Source organism: Carlito syrichta, unplaced genomic scaffold (genome assembly GCF_000164805.1).
Source record: "Carlito syrichta isolate Samal-C Ts95f unplaced genomic scaffold, Tarsius_syrichta-2.0.1 Scaffold314847, whole genome shotgun sequence".
In the NCBI taxonomy this organism is placed as follows: domain Eukaryota; kingdom Metazoa; phylum Chordata; class Mammalia; order Primates; family Tarsiidae; genus Carlito; species Carlito syrichta.
This window is the reverse complement of record NW_007258943.1, coordinates 306030-326286: the sequence shown is the minus strand read 5'-3', so window position 1 is coordinate 326286 and position 20257 is coordinate 306030. Positions and strand designations below refer to the sequence as shown.

Sequence of the window (20257 nt, the reverse complement as noted above, 5' to 3'; positions counted from 1 at the left end):
AGTGAGACTCCAACTCAAAAAAAAAAAAAAAAAAGAAGAACTTCAAAAAAACTTCACTGAAGCCAAATGCAACCTCTCACAACAGCGCCAGCTGGTACACTGATGCTGACGGGTTTCTAGAATACTTACCTAGCGCAGGAAACCTGTACTACAAGGGGCCTGCCCTCCGAAAGATAATTCCAGGCTTTTTGGGGTCTCCCTTTGTACTTTGTCCCTATCATTCAATTTGTGGAACCTAAACAATCGTTGCTTCTCCAGACATACAGGTAGACTTAGTAAATGGCTCTGACAAATATGTGGATAGGAATGAATTCTGGAACAAGCATTGCATCTTCCCGGAAGGACACCTCTCTCTGCTTCCACAATGCCATTAGTCCACTTCTGTCACAATGCTTATTTTGCTGCCTTCTTTGCTTCTTATCGTCTCTACTAGGCCCACAGCTGTATTTTTTTTTTTTTTTTTTTTTGAGTAGGAGTCTCACTCAGTCACCCAGGCTATAGTGCAGTGGCACACTCACGGCCACCCCAGTGTCGACTTGCTGGGCTCCAGCAATCCTTTCTCTTCAGCCTTTCAAGTAGCCAGAACTACAGGTATGTGCTCCCACGCCCAGTTAATTTTTTTGATTTATTGTAGAGACGAGGTCTTGCCAAGTTGCCCTGGCTGGTCTCAAATCCACTGGCTCAGGAAATCTACTTGCCTCAGCCTCCCAAAATGCTGGGATTACAGGCTGAGCCACGAGCCCACCCTCACAGCTGCATCTTATTTCCTTCTATATCTTCAGCACAAAGCACTGACCTTGATATATGTTTAATAAAAGTTTATTGAATGGGGGGAAAGGGATAAATGAGCAAACCTTAAAGTACAGACAATTTTAGAGTAGTTCACACTAGTTTGTTTTGTTTTGTTTTTGAGTTGGGGTCTCACTCTGTCACCCAGGTTGGAGTACAATGGCACACTCCCCGCCACCACAGCCTTGACCTGCTGGGCTCAGGCAATCCTTCCACCTCCGTCTTCCAAGTAGCTGGAACTACAGGAGTGCGCTACCATGCCCGGCTAATTTTTTGATTTATTGTAGAGAGGAGGTCTCATCATGTGGTCTAGGCTGGTCTCAAACCCATGGGCTCAGGCAATCCTCTCTCCCCAGCCTCCCAAAGTGCTGGGATTATAGGCTTGAGCCACCGTGCCCGGCCTACACTAGTATTTTTTTACATAAATTTGCTTAACATATTATATTATAAGCAATCATTGATTCTACAAATTAGAACGTTCCATCTTAAGGGCTATACTGGGAATCATTCCATGGACTCAGACAGGAGATTACTAAAATTACAAATACAAGCAAGTTCCTTTGTGGCTACATAAATGATCTCATTTAATACTCATAGCAGTCCCATGAGGTAGGTATCATCAGTTACATTTTATAGAAGGTAGCCTTGTTTTCTCCAACATGGTTCATTAAAAAACTTTAACTTACATCTGTAAAAATGTTATTATATAGGTTTGTTTTGTTTTGTTTTGTTTTTCTCCTTAAGCAAGCATTTATTTAGGGCTTATCATATGCTGGGCTGGAAAGATAAAAAGATGGCTAAATCTCAGACCCTGGTTAATGTCCATTCCATAATCATTAGAAGCAGAGTCAGAAATAAAATCCTTCTCCCACTTACCACTGGAATTCATTACTTTCTTCTTCCTTCTACTACTGTTATGTGATTCTATAGGTCTTGAGATCATTGTGGCTTTTCCAAAAGACGTCAGTCATCCCCAAGAAATGTGCCAGGAAGACTTCAAAGAAAACAAGTAAGGACTATTATTTGAAGGGTTCGATTGAAAATTAAGTATGAAGTGAGGGTGCTTGTTAGGCAGCTGATTCAACCCACAACAATGCTCAAAAGCAGAGGCCACTATAAATAGTATGTGGAAGGGGGGCAGATCATAAATATTTAGGCTTTGTGAGTCATACAGTCTCTGTTGCAATGATTCGATGCTGCAATAGACAGTATGTAAGCAAATGAGTGTGGTTGTGATCTAATCAGAGCTTTAAAAAATAGGGCTGAAGACTGGATGTGTCCCCTGGACCATAGTTTGCTGACCCTACTCTAGGGCAGAGATGCTCAGAATGTGGTTCTGTGGTCCTGTTACCAGTCCATGAGGAGGTCAGTACAGGCTGTGAGGGTAACCAGCTTAAAAGTTGCAATTTAACAAAGTAATTTTATGATTGGATAATGAAAAAGTTGGAGCTTATGTTTTTGATTTGTTGTCCATTGTTATCGTAATTCACTTTTTTATTTTTTTGAGTTGGAGTCTCACTTGGTCACCCAGGCTGGAGTGCAGTGGCACACTCACAGCTACCACAGCATTGACCTGCTGGGCTCAGGCAATCCTTTTGCCTCAGTCTTCCAAGTAGCCAGAACTACAAGGTGTACGCTGCCATGCCCAGATAATTTTTGATTGATTGATTGATTTTTGAGTTGGAGTCTCACTCTTGTCGCCCAGGCTGGAGTGCAGTGGCACACTCACAGCCACCCCAGCACTGACCAACTGGACTCAGGCGATTCTTCTGCCTCAGCCTTCCAAGTAGCCAGAACTATAGGCATGCATTACCATGCCCAGCTAATTTTTGATTTATTGTAGAGATGAGGGCTCGCCAAATTGCCCGGGCTGGTTTCGAATCCGTGGGTTCAGGCAATCCACTCGTCTCGGCCTCCCAAAGTACTGGGATTATAGGCTGAGCCACTGGGCCCAGCCAGTAATTCACTTTTATTGTATTTTACAAAAGTATCAGTCCACAATGGATCGGAAAGTTTAAAAACTGGTTCTCCACCAGAGAAAGTTTGAGAAGCACTGGGCTAGCCCAGGCCTCTGGAGATAAAAGGTTGCATCCTCCATGCCTGTCCTTTGTCTCTAGTTTCTCTGTGCAAAGAAATGGGGACTGGGAAAACTGTAATGGGCTGAAACTAAATCCATTCATGTCTTGGATGCCGAAGACAGAGGAGGTGGGGAGCAAGTTGGAGGATAGAGAGGTCTTGTTCTCTTGGGTTGCAACCATTCCACTCAGCAGCACCCTTTGGAAATAGCTCTCTAAACTTCCTCGTGATGTTAGGTTGGACTGAGGACTGAAGATCCAGAAGATATGGCGAATGAATTCTAAATCAAACCATTTCCCTCCCCTTTTAGTCAGAGAGCCTTAGTGCCTCAAGAATGGGCACAAGCACATTCCGTTTCTCTTCCAAATGAAACTGAGACAGTGAACTTCAAGACAAAGAGGCTGAGCACGCGGCCTTTACTCCTGAAGAAAGAGGAAAGTACCAAGGATCTCTGGGATGTCAACTCTGACTTTTTGCTGCCAAGACCTTGCTTAGAACCAAGCATCTCCAAGTCTGTAACCAGAGAAGATGCCCCTCATCTCCCCAAGGAGCTGCAAAGAAAATATGAAGGTAAGTTGGACACTGAATTCCACAGTGACTCCTTTGTTCTTTTGGTCAACAAATATTTTATTGCACTGTTCTTAATACTGGAGAGAGAGCGTTGCAGGAGTTTTGAGCTCCACTGTCAGCTTAAAACAGCAAGCTCGGGTTCTTGTTCCACGACCAAGAAGATTAAAGAAAGTGGACACCAAAAGGATGAGTGAAAGAAGGAGTTTATTAAGCAACAAAGTTCTCTAGAAATAGAGAGGAGACCCCAAAATGGGTTATCTGGTGTTAGGAGTTTTTTTGTGGTTTTTATCTTATCTTTTCTGGAGGTGCTTCTCTCATTTACATCTCATCCACCCCTTACCTCCGGAGATTCAATTCTTACTGTGCATGCGGATCCTTGACCAAAGTTACTCCATCTTGAATATTACCCATAAGTACTACAGAAAAGCCCACTGGGGACGGGGCGGGGGGTAAACCACAATGCAAATGCTATGTCAATTATATTCTAATAAGCTAAGGTCAAGCTAGGACATCTAGTTAAGCCACTGCGCCTGCGTTTAAGCAGCAAAAAGTTCCTTCTAGCAAAACATCCTGGATTGAAAGGATGTTCTTAACCATACTAGCCACATTTCCAGCCCACAATTATATAACAGAGTTGGTACAGGGGGGCGTTCCCACAGGTGTTACGTCTTCTCAAGACCCACTCAGAGAGGGTGCCTAATCAGCCTCTGGTTATTTCCTTTCTCAATAGCAGTGAACAAGGTAGACAATAACCACAGACCTGTGGAATTTACATTCCTGTGAGGGGCAGGTGGCATTTTAGTCGACAAGTAAAATGAAGGATGGTGTAAAGTTCCAGCAGTAAGAATAGTACGTACAAATGTGTTCAGGGAATGGAAGGTGAATTTTTTGAGAATGTCTTATTGTTTTGATGAGTCCACTGTTTGTGTCTTTCAACATTTAGGATGTTTTTTTTTTTTTTTTGAGTTGGAGTCTCACTCTTGTCGCCCAGCTGGAGGGCAGTGGCACACTCCCAGCCACCACTGCAGCCTCAACTTGCTGGGCTCAGGCGATCCTTCTGTCTCAGCCTTCTAAGTAGCTGGAACTACAGGCACACGCCACCATGCCCAGCTAATTTTTTGATTTATTGTAGAGAAGATGTCTCACCAAGTTGCCCGGGCTTGTCTTGAACCCATGGGCTCAGGCAGTCCTCTCACCTCAGCCTCCCAAAGTGCTCGGATTATAGGCATGAGTCACCATACCTGGCCCTGAGATGGTATTTTATAAGCTGTACTTGATAATTCCAATATCTGAAATCCCTGAGGATTTAAATTTGTTGTTTCTGGTTTCTACTGGTTTGTAGTATTGTGGGCTCTTTTTCTTAAGTAGTTGAAAATCTTTTTTTTTCTTTTAATTGGAGTCTTACTCTGTCGCCCAGACTGGAGTGCAGTGGCACGATCATGGCTCACTGAAGCCTCGAACTCCTAGGCTCAAGCAATCCTCCCTCCTAAGCCTCCAAATAGTTGGGACAACAGGCACAGGCCACCATGCCTGGTTGTTTATTTTTTAATTTTTTTGTATAGACAGGATCTTACTATGTTGCCCAGTTTGGTCTCAAACTCCTGGCCTCAAGCCATCCTCCCGCCTCAGCCTCCCATAGTGCTGAGAATACAGGTATGAGCCACAAGCCTGGCCATGAAAATCTTTACAGTGTGCTCATGTTTGGTTGATGTTTATGTGTGACACTCTTGGGGGTCCACACTGAGGATGCTTTCTGCTGGAAGGATTTGGGTTTGCTTCTGCCAGGCCCCAGGGTCATTATTGACTTGAGTCTACCTTAGCTTATTCCTGGATCCCCAAGTTAATGTGCTTCTAACTATATGAGCCCAAGACTTGTTTATGAGACAGCAGTACTTTTGTCAACATTTCCTCTTGGGGCAATATTATCTTTGGTATTTTCTTACCACTGGTCTAAACCAACCATCCTAAACCACTAGGAACACACCTATAACCCAAAAAGTTGCATTCATTGACTTATTGCAACAAGGGAGACTGCACACCAGGGAACTGTGGGGCATCTTACCAAAGGAACAAAATAGAAAAATCATTATAGGACTTTGGGAGAGGGTACATTTTAAGGGAAATTTAAATGAGGCAGTGCTTAAAATTTTTTTAAAACTTACTGTGCTAAAATGTATGTAGCATAACATTTACCATTTAAAAACATTTTCAAGTGTACACTTCAGTGGCATTAAGTACGTTCACCTTATCGTGCAATTGTCACAACAATTCATCCACAAAATTTTTCCATCTTGTAAAACAAACTCTGTGCCAAGCTGGGCGTGGTGGCTCAGCCTATAATCTCAGCTCTTTGGGAGGCGGAGGCAAGAGGATTGCCTGAGCCCAGGGATTCGAGACCAGCCCAGGCAACTTGGTAAGACCTTGTCTCTGCAATAAATCAAGAAAAATTAGTTGGGTGTGGTGATGCACACCTGTAGTTCCAGCTACCTGGAAGGCTGAGGTGGAAGAATTGCCTGAGCTCAGTAGGTTGAGGCTGTGGTGGCCGTGAGTGTGCCACTGCACTCCAGCCTGGGTGACAGAGTGAAACTCTGACTGAAAAAAAAGAAAAAGTAAAAGAAACTCTATACCCATTAAACAATACCTCTCTATTCTCCTTTCCCTGAAGCCTCTGGTAATTACTATTCTATTTTCTGTCTCAACATGAATTTGGCTATTCTAGGTTTTTTTTTTTTCCAAGTCAGGGTCTCACTCTGTTGCCCAGGCTGGAGTGCAGTGGCACAATCGTGGCTCACCACAGCCTTGACCTCCTGGACTCAGGGCATTCATCCGAGTAGCTGGGACTACAGGCACACACCACCATACCCAGCTAATTTTTTATTTTTATTTTTGTACAGACAGGATTTTGCTCTGTTGCCCAGGCTGGTCTCTGACTCCTGAGGTCAATCCATCCTCCTACCTCAGCCTCCCAAAATGCTAGGATTACAGGCATGAGCTACCACACTCTGCTAGGTCTTTCAGATAAGTGGAATCATTCAGTATTTGTCCTGCGTCTGGCTTGCTTAACTTGGCATAATGTTGGGGCAGTATTTTGACAGGCTGGATGTAAAGGGGTTAACATCAAATCTGGTCTATGAAGTGGACCAGGGTCTTGTTCATGAAATCTACAGTTGGCCCCCACCTCTCAGCAGCCTCTCTTCAGCCCTATTTTTTTTTTTTGAGTTGGAGTCTCACTCTGTCGCCCAGACTGGAGTGCAGTGGCCGCTCCCGGCCACCGCAGCCTCGACCTGCTGGGCTCCGGCGATCCTTCCGCCTCAGCCTTCCGAGTAGCCGGAATTATAGGCGCGTGCTACCACGCCCGGCTGATTTTTTGATTTATTGTAGACATGAGGTCTTGCTGCCCAGGCGGGTCTCGAACCTGCGGGCTCAGGCAGTCCACTCACCTCAGCCTCCCAAAGTCGCGGGATTACAGGCTGAGCCACCGAACCCGGCTCAGCCTTATATCTCGCCCCTTTTCCTCAGCAGTATGATCAAGATTAGCACTGATAAATGCCTTTCCTTCTCTGCACACGCATGTAAATATTTGCACATTCCGGTCTTTCTGCTGGAACGTTATGCCATCCTTCAGGTCTCAGCTTAGAACACACTTTCTCTGGGACATCTCCCTGACCCTCCTAAGACTGGGTGAGTTGCCATTCCTTTGGACTGCCATAGGATCTTATCTACAATTTCATGCTGGATTGTCACTATTTGTTGATGTGCTTATCTTCACCAAATTATAAAGGCAAGAGTCATTGACCCACCTGCATATAACTATTAAAAATGTATATTGAATTAATAATCACGATAATAACAATAACCATTTATTGAGTGCCTACAATTGCAAGACACAAATATCTGCTGATAATATTAGTATCCCTAGCCGGGTTTGGTGACTCAGCCTGTAATCCTGCGCCCTTGGGAGGCTGAGGTGAGTGGATTGCCTAAGCCCACGGGTTCGAGACCTGCCTGGGCAGTGAGACCTCATCTCTACAATAAATCAAAAAACCAGCCGGGCATGGTAGCACATGCCTGTAATTCCGGCTACTCGGAAGGCTGAGGCGGAAGGATCGCCCAGCGGGTCGAGGCCGCGGAGGCCGGGAGCGGCCGCTGCACTCCAGTCTGGGCGACGGAGTGAGACTCCAACTCAAAAAAAAAAAAAAAAAAAAATTAGTATCCCTGTTTTATAAATAAAGAAGCAGAAGACTAAGGAGGTAGAATGAGTGTCCAGGCATGTAGCTAGTGAGTTACAGAGGCTGGGTTCAAACCTGGAGCTCCTGTCTCTGAAGCCAGTGTGCTAAAACACCACACCCATCTCAGCTGAGTTCATACCTTGCATCTGAGACCCACTTTAGTTGCAAAAGAAGAAGAAACACACTGAGTCTTGAAGATGCATTTAGAGAAAGGGAGGGGCAGTTGGTATAGGCACAACCTGGAGAAAAGGATAGATGGAGAGACTGAATTGGAGAGCCTTAAACCATCTTTCTTTCCTTTCCTAGCAAACCACAGAGAATCCTGAAGATGTAACAAGCAGCCCACCCCGGCGAGAATAAGCATGATTAAGTCAGTAGTATGTGCTGGGACAGCTCCATTGGTGCTAAAAATGTCAACTTGGGTTCCCCAAACAAACATTTTTTTTTAACTTTTCTTGTTTATTTGTTCAATTGTAATTTTAGGCCAGGTATGGTGGCTCATACTTGTAATCCTAGTGCTTAGGGAGGCCGATATGGAACAATCATTTGAGGCCAGGAGTTCAAGACCAGCTTGGGCTTGGGCTAGACCCCACCTCTACAAAAGATTAAAAAATTAGCTGGATGTGGTGGCATGCACCTGCAGTTCTGGCTACTCAAGAGGCTGAGGGGGGAGGATTGCTTGAGCCCAGGAGTTCGAAGGTATGTGCACACCACTGCACTCCAGCCTGGGTGACAGAGTGAGACTGTTTCTTAAAAAAAAAATTAGGACAACACCCTTGGGTCCCCTCCCTCTGTGGAAGCTTTTCTGTTCACTCAATAAATCCTGCTTTCAAAAAAATTAGACAATATATGTTAAAAAATTAGAAAAGCAAAACAGATGAGCAAAAACAAAAAAGAAATAAGAAGTACAAATAAATAGTACAAGTGTATTTTCATATTTCTAAATATCATGCTTCATAATATTTATTGATTGTTTAATTTAGACTTTCTCTATTAAAATGTAGTACTTTTACATTACTCTTCTCGCACACAAGGAATGCCCAATCTTCCTAATCTTTGTACTTAAGAAAAATATCAATATCCAATGTCTCCATTATTATAACTAGGTACAATATGATTTGCAGCCGAGTCCCTTTATACGGATTACATTTTCTTTCATTGTAGACACGATATTTATCCCAGCATGAATAACCACTTCATTTCATCATCTGCTCACTTTCTGTATATCTGTCACTGATGCAGTCCCATCCTGTGTAATGTACCTGTAAAACACATGTCCATACAGGTGACACACATCAAGGAATCCACAGGTTCCTGTGGCCTTTGGAGACATTGCTCCTGGAGCCTTCTGTCGTCCAGTTTCATTCTGCACCGGCTGCTCTTTGGGCCTACTGACCAGCCACCCATCTGGGATTCCCTTGGCTTCTGCCGCGTTGAAACCCTGTGGACTGGATATGCAGCTTACTCTTTCTTGACTTCCTTATTTAGTGGGGCGCATTTTCCAGTACCTTCCTGAGAAAGGGTGCATGGAGTATACGAATGAAGTTTTTTGTTGTCTCTAATTCCTCTGAGTTCTTTTCTTTCTCCCTGTTTATTTTGTCCTCTGTATTTCCACGTTAGAGGATTTTCTCACATATCAGTTGTTCCTTGGCTATCTGTTTGTATTTAAGAGGTTGGCACTAAAAAGTTCTGTGGGGCCAGGTGCGTGGCTCATGCCTGAAATCCGAGCACTTTGGGAGGCAGAGGTGGGAGAATTGCTTAAGTCCAGGAGTTTGAGACCAGCCTAGGCAACATAGTGAGACATAGTCTCTACAGAAAAAAAATTAGCTGTGTGTGGTGATGCACACCTGTAGCCCCACCTACTCAGGAGGCCAAGGTGGAAGGGTCACTTGAGCTCAGGAGGTCGAGGCTGTGGTAAGCCATGATCGTGCCGTTACACTCCAACCTGGGCAACGGAGTGAGACCTTGACTCAGAAAAAAAAGAAAAAAAACAGTGCTGTGTGTTTTAGTGAGCTTATTGAATAGGCCTCAAAGGAATTGACTAGGCAGAGCCCAGGATGATTGTCTGAGAGCTACCCAAGTGTAAGTGTGCATAGATAAACCTCTTCTTTTTTTTTTTGAGTTGGAGTCTCACTCTGTCGCCCAGACTGGAGCGCAGTGGCCGCTCCCGGCCACCGCAGCCTCGACCTGCTGGGCTCCGGCGATCCTTCCTCCTCAGCCTTCCGAGTAGCCGGAATTACAGGCATGCGCTACCACGCCCAGCTGATTTTTTGATTTATTGTAGAGATGAGGTCTCGCTGCCCAGGCGGGTCTCGAACCCGCGGGCTCAGGCAATCCACTACACCTCAGCCTACCAAAGGCGCGGGATTACAGGCTGAGCCACCGAGCCCTGCTAGATAAACCTTTTCTTAGTGAGTTTTCCAGAGAGAGGTAATTCAAGCACCTGCCTGTAGTGTATGAGGCTGGAGGTCAATGTTCCTGGCACTGAATCGGGATTCATATTTCAGTGTATAGACTTGTACTTAATCCTCTTATTTTCACTCCAGCACCTAATTTCTGCTGTTAGCTGTACCTAGCTCCTCAGCATCTTTGTTTCAAGCTCTTCAGAGAACACACATCCAGTCATCTGCCAAGGAAGTAGAAAAGCAACTCCTGATAATAGAACAAGACAGGAAATCTGGAACTTATTCCTCCCACAGACTCTGAGCACTCTGTTGTTTCAGTCTTGCCTGTGTCCTATCTTAAGAGGCACCTTCGCTGGGCACAGTGGCTCACGCCTGTCATCCCAGCACTTTGGGAGGCGGAGATGAGAGGATTGCCTGAGCCCAGGGGTTCAAGACCAGCCTGCGTAACTTGGCGAGACCTCGTCTTTACAATATATGAAAAAAATTAGCCAGGCACGGTGACGCACGCCGGTGATTCCAGCTACTTGGAAGGCTGAGGCTGAAGGATCACCTGAGCCCAGGCTGTGGTGGCCGTGAGCCACTGCACTCCAGCCTGGGCGACAGACTGAGACTTCTACTAAAAAAGAAAAGAAAAATAGGTACCTTAAATTCCTGCTCCTTTCTGGGGTTCTTATTTCTTGTTGCGTTCTCTTTCTGCAAGAGTTGAGCAGAACAGAGAAAGCTGACAACTAAATCAGTTTTTATTCAACCATGAAGTTTTCACTGTCCAAAATTTTATTGACAACGCTTATCCGCTTATCATCCAGACTTTTGTTTGTCCTTCTTTACTCATTTTTAAATTCCTCTACTGTCATTTTAGTGAGGTTTGTGGAGAGAATATAGAAAAGCTTGTACATTCAATCTGTCATACTTAACTGGAGCTGTCTATACATTTTAAAAGACTTTCAACCCATATTGCCAAATTACCCCCCAGAAAGATCTTACCTCTACCTTCCCACCAGAAATCTTTCAAAGTACCTTTCTACCCCACATCATTCCTGACCAGCACTGGATAATGTCTATACACATATTTATAATGATACCTGAAACTCTTTTAACTCAGGAAGTTACCTATGTATACTCAGCTATAAATTATAGTCAATTATATTTCTGGATTAGTTTCTAATATCTTTTCTCTTTTTTGGATTAAAATAATTTTTTAGGCCGGGTTCGGTGGTTCAGCCTGTAGTCCCAGCACTTTGAGAGGCCGAGGTGAGTGGATTGCCTAAGCCCGTGGGTTCGAGACCAGCCCAGGCAACTTGGCGAGACCTCATCTCTACAATAAGTCAAAAGATTAGCCAGGCGTTGTGGCTTGAAACTGTAGTTCCAGCTACTTGAAAGGCTGAGGTGGAAGGATCATCTGAGCCCAGCAGGTCGAGGCTGTGGTGGCTGTGAGTGTGCCACTGCATTCCAGCCTGGTTGACAGAGTGAGACTCCGACTCAAAACAATAAATAAATAAAATAAAATAGTTTTTTAATAACAGCACATTTTGACCATATGTGCTGGCTCACATCTGTAAACCTAGCACTTTGGAAGGCTGAGGATAGAGGATAACTTGAGCCCAGGAGTTAGAGGTAAGCCTGGACAACATAGCAAAACCTTGTCTCTACAAAAAAGAAAATAGCTGGATGTGTTGGCATGTGTCTATAGTCCCACCTACCTGGGGGGCGCTGAGGCAGAAGGATTACCTGAGCCCAGAAGGTTGAGGCTGTGGTGAGCCATGATTGTGCCACTACTTTCCAGCCTGGATGACAGAGTGAGACCCTGGCTCAAAAATAATAAAAATAACAACAGCAGCAGCACATTTTAGTTGTTTATTTATTTATTTAAATTTTAGATTCAAAGGATGCATGTGCAGGTTTCTTACATAGGTATACAGTGTGATGGTGAGGTTTGGGCTTCTATTGTGCCCGTCACCCAGGTGGTGAGCCTGGCACCCAGTGGACGGTTTTTCAACCCTTGCATCCTCCTCCTCAAACTCCCTGTAAGGAGTCCTCAGTGTCTGTTGTTCCCATCCTCGTGTCCATGTGTACCGAGTGTTTAGCTCCTACTTATAAGTAGGAGGTATTAGGTTTTTTGTTTTCTGTGATAATTCACTTAGACTGATGGCCTCCAATTGCATCCATGTTGCTGTAAATAACGTGATTTTGCTCTTTTTTTATGGCAGCATAGAATTCCATGGTATATATATATACCACGTTTTCTTTATCCAATCTGCCATGACTGGACACCTAGGATGGTTCCATGATTTTGCTATTGTGAATAGTGCTGCAATAAACATATGAGTGCAGCCAGGTGTGGTGATTCACTCCTGTAATCCCAGCACTTTGGGAGGTGGAGGTGAGAGGACTGCCTGAGCCCATGGGTTTGAGACCAGCCTGGACAAATTGGTGAGTCCTCATCTCTATAATCAATAAAAAAATTAGCTGGCCATGGTGGTGTGCGCCTGTAGTTTCAACTACTTGGAAAGCTGAGGCTGAAGGATCACCCGTGTCCAATAGGTCAAGGCTACGGTAGCCATTGCACTCCAACCTGGGTGACAAAGTGAGTCTGACTCAAAAAAAAAATGCAGGTGTGTTTTTGGTAGAACAATTTATGCTACTTTAGGTATATACCCAGTAGTGGGATTGTCGGGTTGAGTGGTAAATCTATTTTTAGTTATTTGAGAAATCTCCAAACTGCTTTCCATGGGGCAGAACTAGCTTGTATTCCCACCTTCTTCATGTTTGTTGGCCACTTGGGGGTCTAACAATTAAGTCCGTGAACTCATCCTGGGAAAAGCGCCACATACCTCATTGCTGAATATCACCATGGTCACCTTCGAAATACTCCTCTTGGGAAGCTATGCACTGATGCTAGCACCTAGTTTACCCATCAAAGCAATGTTGGAACTCTTTTTCTGGAATGGCCATAAGAGCTTTCTTCGTATTACCCTTGATGTCCTGAATGTCACCCAAAATGTCTTCCTTTTAATATTTTCTTTATCTTTGGGTAAAGAAAAAAATCACTGGGAGACAGATCAGGTGAGTAGGGAGGGTGTTCCAATACAGTTATTTGTTTACAGGCTAAAAACTCCCTCACATTGTCATGATGTAAGAGCTCCTTTGGGACCATTTTTGCACACACCTTTCTCATGCCAAGATTTTCGGTTAAGATTTTCCTTTTTCTCTATCAGTGTTTATTTGGTCTGCTATGCTTCTCACAGTCAACCAATGATTTGAATGCACAGTTCAATGAATTTTTGCCATGTTTTTATCAGTTCTTCTCATTAGTGGTTATCCTGACCTCTCTTTATCAGTGATGCTTTCTCTCCCTTCAGAAAAACGTATCATCCCGTTTTTTGTATACTGCCATTTTCTTCATGGCATTATCCCCATAAACTTGAACTAACATGTGCCTGATTTCACTTTCACTCTTGCCAAGTTTAACAACAAATTTAATGTTTGTTGCTCTCATTCAAGCTCTGACATTCTCACAAAAACACACAACAACAGTGATGACACACAAAAACAATGATGACACACAACAATGATGACACACAAAAACACACAACAATAATGAATGCCACTCAGCAAGACACTGCCACATGTCAACACAAACACAACTGTGAGACACTGATATACCAAGGTTATGAAACCTTACCGAGTTGTTTCAGGGCTGCCAATGTAAGCGCACAGTGGCAAGTTCACGAACTTAATTGTGAGACCTCATATGCCATCTTTTGAGAAATGTCTGTTCATGCATTTTGCCCACTTTTTTTGTTTGTTTGTTTTTTGAGTTGGAGTCTCGCTCTGTCGCCAAGACTGGAGTGCAGTGGCACACTCCCGGCCACTGCAGCCTCGACCTGCTGGGATCCAGTGATCCTTCTGCCTCAGCCTTCCAAGTAGCCGGAAGTATAGGCACACACTACCATGCTCGGCTAATTTTTGATTTATTGTAGAGATGAGGTCTCACCAAGTTGGCCGGGTGGGTCTCGAACCCGCGGCCTCAGGCAATCCACTCACCTCAGCCTCCCAAAGTGCTGGGATTACAGGCTGAGCCACTGAGCCTGGCCTTGCCCACTTTTTAATGGGGTTATTTGTTTTTTTCCTGCTGATTTGTTTAAGTTCCTTATAGATTCTGGATATTAGGCCTTTGTCAGATGCATCGTTTTCAAACATTTCTCTCATTTGTAGGTTGTCTATTACTCTGTTGATAGTTTCTTTTGCTATGCAGAAGCTCTTTAGTTTAATTAGGTCCTGGTGTCGATTTTGACTTTTGCTGCATTTACTTTTGAGGACTTGATCATGAATTCATTGCCAAGGCTGATGTCCAGAAAAGTGTTTCCTAGACCTTCTTCTAGAATTTTTAAAATTTGAGATCTTACTTTTAAGTCATTAATCCATTTTGGGTTAATTTTTATATACAAAAATTTGAATGAGTCCAGTTTCATTTTTCTGCATATGGTTAACCAGTTTACACAGCACCATTTATTAAATAGGGTGTCCTTTCCCCAGTGTTTATTTTTGTCAATTTTGTCAAAGATCAGTTGGTGGTAGGTCAGTGGTTTTATTCTCGGTTCTCTATTTTGTTCCATTTGTCTGTGTATCTATTTTTACTGGTACCATGCTGTCTTGGTTACTGCAGCTTGTTGTAAACCTTGAAGTCCAGTAGTGTCATGCCTCCGGCTTTGTTCTTTCTGCTTAGAATTACTTTGGCTCTTCAGTCTCTTTTTTGTTTCCATATGAATGTAAGTATTGTTTTTTCTAGAACTGTGAAAAAACACAGGGATTTCACTGAATCTGCGGATTCCTTTGGGTAGTATGGGCATTTCAACAATATTGATTCTTTGAATCCATGAGCATGGAATATTTTTCCATTTGTTTGTCAACTTTAATTTCTTTCAGCAGTGTTTTGTAGTTCTTGTTGTAGAGGTTATTTATCTCTTTGGTTAAATATATTCTGAGGGTTTTTTTTTGGTGGCTATTGTAAATTGTGTTCTTGATTTGATTCTCAACTTGAATATCGTTGGGGTATAGAAATGCTACTGATTCTTGAGCATTGATTGTGTATTCTGAGACTTTACTAAAGTCATTTAGGTGAAATTTTTATGGTTCCCTAGACATGGAATCATTCTAATATCTTTTCAACAGAACATTTCAACCTCTAGAATGCAACTTCTGAGAGCAAAGCTTTTGTCTTTTTTGTTCACAACTATATATTTTCATCTTCTGAGATAGGTGGGGCCAGGCATGGTGGCTCATGCCTGTAATCCCAACATTTTGGGAAGCTTGAGCCCAAGAGTTCAAGACCAGTCAGCCAACATAGCCAGACTCTGTCTCTACAAAAAATTAAAACATTAGCTGAGGTGGGGGCACATGCCTATAGTCCCAGCAACTCGGGAGCCTAAGGCAGGAGGAATCACTTGAGACCAGGAGGTTAAGGCTGTGGTGAGCCATGATTATGCTGCTGCACTCCAGTCTTGGTGACAGAGTGAGACCCTGATTCAAAAAAAAAAAAAAAAATTAGAGGAGCAGGATATCCTAGCCAGCTCTGGTAAGGGGAATGTCTGTGCCCCTCCTGTAAGGCTCCTCTTCTTTCTTTTTTCCATTTTTTAAAAGAGATGGGATCTCACTATGTTGCTCAGGGCGGTCTCAAACTCCGGGCCTCAAGCCATCCTCCTGCTTCAGCCTTCCAAATTTCTAGGATCACAGGTGTGAGCCATTGCACCCAGTCTGGGATCCTCTTCTTAGGTGACTATGTTTCACCTGAGATTGGCTTGAATGCCTGTGTTACATGTTTCTCTTGAAGTGAAATTTCAGAATGACAGCCTGTGACTGAAATGGATCTATAAACATATTTTGTTTGGGCCTGACAGCATGAACAAATAAGGAGGAGGGATCTTTCCCATAACTTCTGCAGTTCTCTGGCTTCTCTTGGAAGGTCTAGCAGTGTTGGATTATCTGTCTGGTTTGGACAATATCAGCTAGAGCAGGGTAATAATGCCCCTTTAGATGGGGCACGTGAGCTCAATTTGCTGCTGTTTCTACCTGTTCCACTTCATCCATTTATGAGACCTAATTTGAACCTGGAGACACCGGAGCTTTTGGTTTCAGCTTTAAAATGAGATGGTGAGTGGGGTTTTAGGGAACATTCTGACTTTTCTGGTAAGATGAAAACAACCTCTAGGTTTCGCACTACTAAATCCCATCTCCCTCTTTCTTACATTCACATTTCAGAATTTATGATCTATCTAGTTTAAACAACTCTTGGGACACAAGTATACATGAAGATTTTCACATCTCTGCACAGTCCAGGCTTTCTAAGCACAAAGCACTAGGAAACCAGGTTAAAAGATGATTGAGACCGGCCGTGATGGCGCACACCTGTAATCCCAGCACTTTGGGAGGACAAGGCGTAAGGATCGCTTGAGCCCAGGAGTTCGAGACCTGCCTAGGCAACATGAGACTTCATCTCTACCAAAAAATTAAAAAATCAGCCTGGCATGGTGGTGTGCACCTGTAGTCCCAGCTTCTCGGGAAGCTGAGGCAGAAGGATTGCCTGAGCCCAGGAGGTCGAGATTGTGCCACTGCATTCTAGCCTGGAGACAGAGTGAAACCCTGACTCCTCACCCGCCAAAAAGAAATGATTGAATGGCAAACATGCCTTGGAAGTTAGGGACTTAGAGATAGTCTAACTATGCTCCAGAGATATTTAGAGGTATATTTCCCCAGGAGCTGTTTGTTTGCAACCTAGAGATACCTTTCTCCTAGAAACATTCATTTACCTTTCATAGAAAAGTCTCTCTTTCTCTGGAGGGAAAGATGGGCCAAAGTGCCACCCACTCTATATACCCCACCAAGTCTCATGATTCTGGGGCTCCCTCCTGTGATACAGCTTTACCATCTATGCCACATCGGGCTCCCAGCACGTCACCCTGTGAGGATCTGGGATGTGGGAACTAGCTTTATGAAGCTCTGTGAGTAATAGGTGGTCTGCTCTCTTCTCCAGACATTTCATGTTGCATATCAGAATATAGATATAAATATGAAACAATAACCCCTGCTAGTGGCAGTGGCCTGAAGTTTTAGGCAATCATTTCATTTCCATCTCCATGTAAGTCCCAGGGAAAAACTCTTTTTTTTAAAGCATGTTTTTTATTTTAAAATTGTGGGGTACAGTTAAGGGTTAGGTATACACATATGCATCGTTCAGGCACCTTTATTGATAAGGGGTGTCCCCTCATGGAAAAACTCTTAATTTCTACAACTTTTCCCCAAATCTTAGCATCTAGATTACCTGGCTTAAGACTGCTTTCAGTCTACTACTAAGAATACCAGATTATTATTTTTTTTCTCATTGTAGAGTCTTCTTCATTCGATATGAAGTACTGTAGCCAAAGGATGGAGGTAAGATTAGTATTAGGTTTTTTGACTTAGAACTAAAGCCAAAGAACTTTTGTTGTCAAAGACAGATTCTACCAAACCATTCGCAATAAAATAATCAGGGATTACAGTTAATTCTTGAAACACAGGGCACTTTGGGAGGCCGAGGTGAGAGGCTTGCCTGAGCTCACATCAGCCTGGGCAACTTGGTGAGACCTCATCTCTACAAAAAATAAAAAAAATGAGCTGGGTGTGGGGGTGCGTGCCTGTGGTTCCAGCCACTCGGAAGGCTGGGGTGGAAGGATCACCTGAGTCCAGCAGATCGAGGCTGCGGTGGCCATGAGTGTGCCACTGCACTCCACCTGGGTGACAGAGTGAGACTCTGACCCAAAATAAAATAACACAGGGGATAGGGGCATGGACACTCCTGTGAGGTCAAAAATCCATGTATAACTTTTGATGTCCCAAAAACTAATAGGCTACTCTTGACCAGAAGCTTCCTGATAACAAAAACAGTAGGTTAACACATACTTTGTGTATTATATGCATTGTGTACTGTATTCTTACGATAAGATAAGCTAGAGAAAAGAAAATGTTATTAAGAAAATCATAAGGGCTGGGTGCAGGGGCTCACACCATAATACAAGCACTTTGAGAGGTTGAGAATTGCTTGAGCCCAGGAGTTCAAGACCAACCTGGGCAACATAGTGAGATCCCCATCTCTACAAAAAATAAAAGAATTAGCCGGGCTCGGTGGCTCAGCCTGTAATCCTGCGCCTTGGGAGGCTGAGGTGAGTGGATTGCCTGAGCCCATGGGTTCGAGACCCGCCTGGCCAACTTGGCGAGACCTCATCTCTACAACAACTCAAAAAATTAGCCGAGCGTGGTAGCACGCGCCTGTAGTTCCAGCTACTTGGAAGGCTGAGGCGGAAGGATCGCCGGAGGCCAGCAGGTCGAGGCTGCGGTGGCCAGTCTGGGTGACAGAGTGAGACTCCAACTCAAAAAAATTAAAAAATAAAAATAATTAAAAAAATAAAAGAATTAACTAGGCATGGTGGCACGCACCTGTAGTCCCAGCAACCCAGCTACTCACAAGGCTGAGACAGGAGGATCACTGGAGCCCAAGAGTTTGAGGCTGCGGTGAGCCATGATTGTACCACTGTACTCCAGCCTGGGCAACAGAGTGAGACCCTGATTCAAAAAAGAAAATAAAAGAAAAAAGGAAAAAACTCATAAGGAAGAAAAACTGCTTTTACAATTAATTAAGTGGAAGTGGATGGTCATAAATGTCTTCTTCCTCAACATCTTCACGCTGAGTAGGGCTGAAGAAGTGAGAGTGAAGAGTGTTCGGTCTTGCTGCCTCAGAAGTGGCAGGGGTGGATGAAAATCCACGTATAAGTGGATCCTCGCAGTTCAAACTTGTGTTGTTGAAGGATCGACTGTATTTCTTGGAAAAACAACAACACACATATAGTTTACAGAGTGGCAAATCATTCCTAGGAAAATCATGCCTTACCATGTGCGTTGTTTTTCTGGATTTTTTTTCCTATTCTCTACATAATGAAGTGTGTAGCTCTTCTAGACATGTTTTATTTTATGTTCTTTCAACCTATCTAGAAATTAGGTAATTCTTTTTTTTTTTTTCCCATGGTAGAAATATTTTCCCAGTTGTCTAACTGGTAGGTAAAGTTTTTGGAAAGATACTTGCAATTCTTTCATTTTCTCAATTATCTCACCCTTCTTTATCCTATGAGCCTTTGAGAAATACTTAGGCATAAGGAATGCTTAGTGTTATAAAAAGGGATTTGTTGAGTTAAAAAAATTAATAGCCATTACTAGGGAGATGGTTAAGCACTAGGAGAATATACCTTTCTTTCCAAAATTATTTCTAAGAAAAGGGGAAAATCATCTGATAGACAATAACATCTCCTCTACTTCTCTCTTTTTTTTTTTTTTTTTTGAGTTGGAGTCTCACTCTGTCACCCAGAAGACTGGCGTGCAATGGCCACTCCCGGCCACCGCAGCCTCGACCTGCTGGGCTCCGGTGATACTGCTGCCTCAGCCTTCCAAGTAGCTGAACTACAGGCGTGCGCTACCATGCCTGGCTAATTTTTTGATTTATTGTAGAGATGCGGTCTCTCCAAGTTGCCCAGGCAGGTCTTGAACCCGTGGGCTCAGGCAATCCACTCACCTCGGCCTCCCAAAGCGCGAGATTCCAGGCTGAGCCACCGAGCCTGGCTTCATCTACGTCTAATGCCTGTTTCTAGTGTCAGGTTCTTTTTCCTCCCTTCTTACGCACATGTGGTGACAGAATGGAGATAGTATTGATATAGCTATCAATGACCATCCATGATCCATGCCTATAAATATCCTGATATAATTAAATATGAAACTACATAGACAGGAAACGGCCACAGTGAAGAGACATAGTTATGCTCATTGCGAATGACTACAAAGTTGAATATCATATATTGGGTTACATTGACCTCTAGAGGTTGATTTGAAAATGGAGGGCCAAGGAGAATGAAAAGTTAGTTACCCAGAGTTGCTAATGTTCAAGTGTGGCATATATGTAAGCCACCCTTAACAAAACAATCGAGCAAAACAACGATGAGTGATTGTGTTCTAGATGCAAATTCCAAGTTAGTAAATAACCGAATGAACATTGTTAAAACATATGTCGTAACAATTTTAAACTGTTCTTTGTGGAATTTTTAAGATCTTAAATCAATTCTGTGGAAAGAAAAAAGAAGAGAAACAAAATGTTTCTTATCTAAAAGTTTA

At 43.4% G+C, this 20257-nt stretch overlaps 1 protein-coding gene across 1 annotated transcript in view; it reads left to right on the top strand.

Annotated features, from left to right (window-relative positions):
• The window catches only part of MAP3K19 (mitogen-activated protein kinase kinase kinase 19), a 73494-nt gene that overhangs the window by 30023 nt on the left and 23214 nt on the right, over nt 1-20257 (top strand). The window contains exons 7-9 of the mRNA XM_008072091.2: nt 1720-1798; nt 3176-3435; nt 17454-17497. Coding sequence (XP_008070282.2) covers nt 1720-1798; nt 3176-3435; nt 17454-17497 — 383 coding nt within the window. The remainder of the gene's footprint in view (nt 1-1719; nt 1799-3175; nt 3436-17453; nt 17498-20257) is intronic.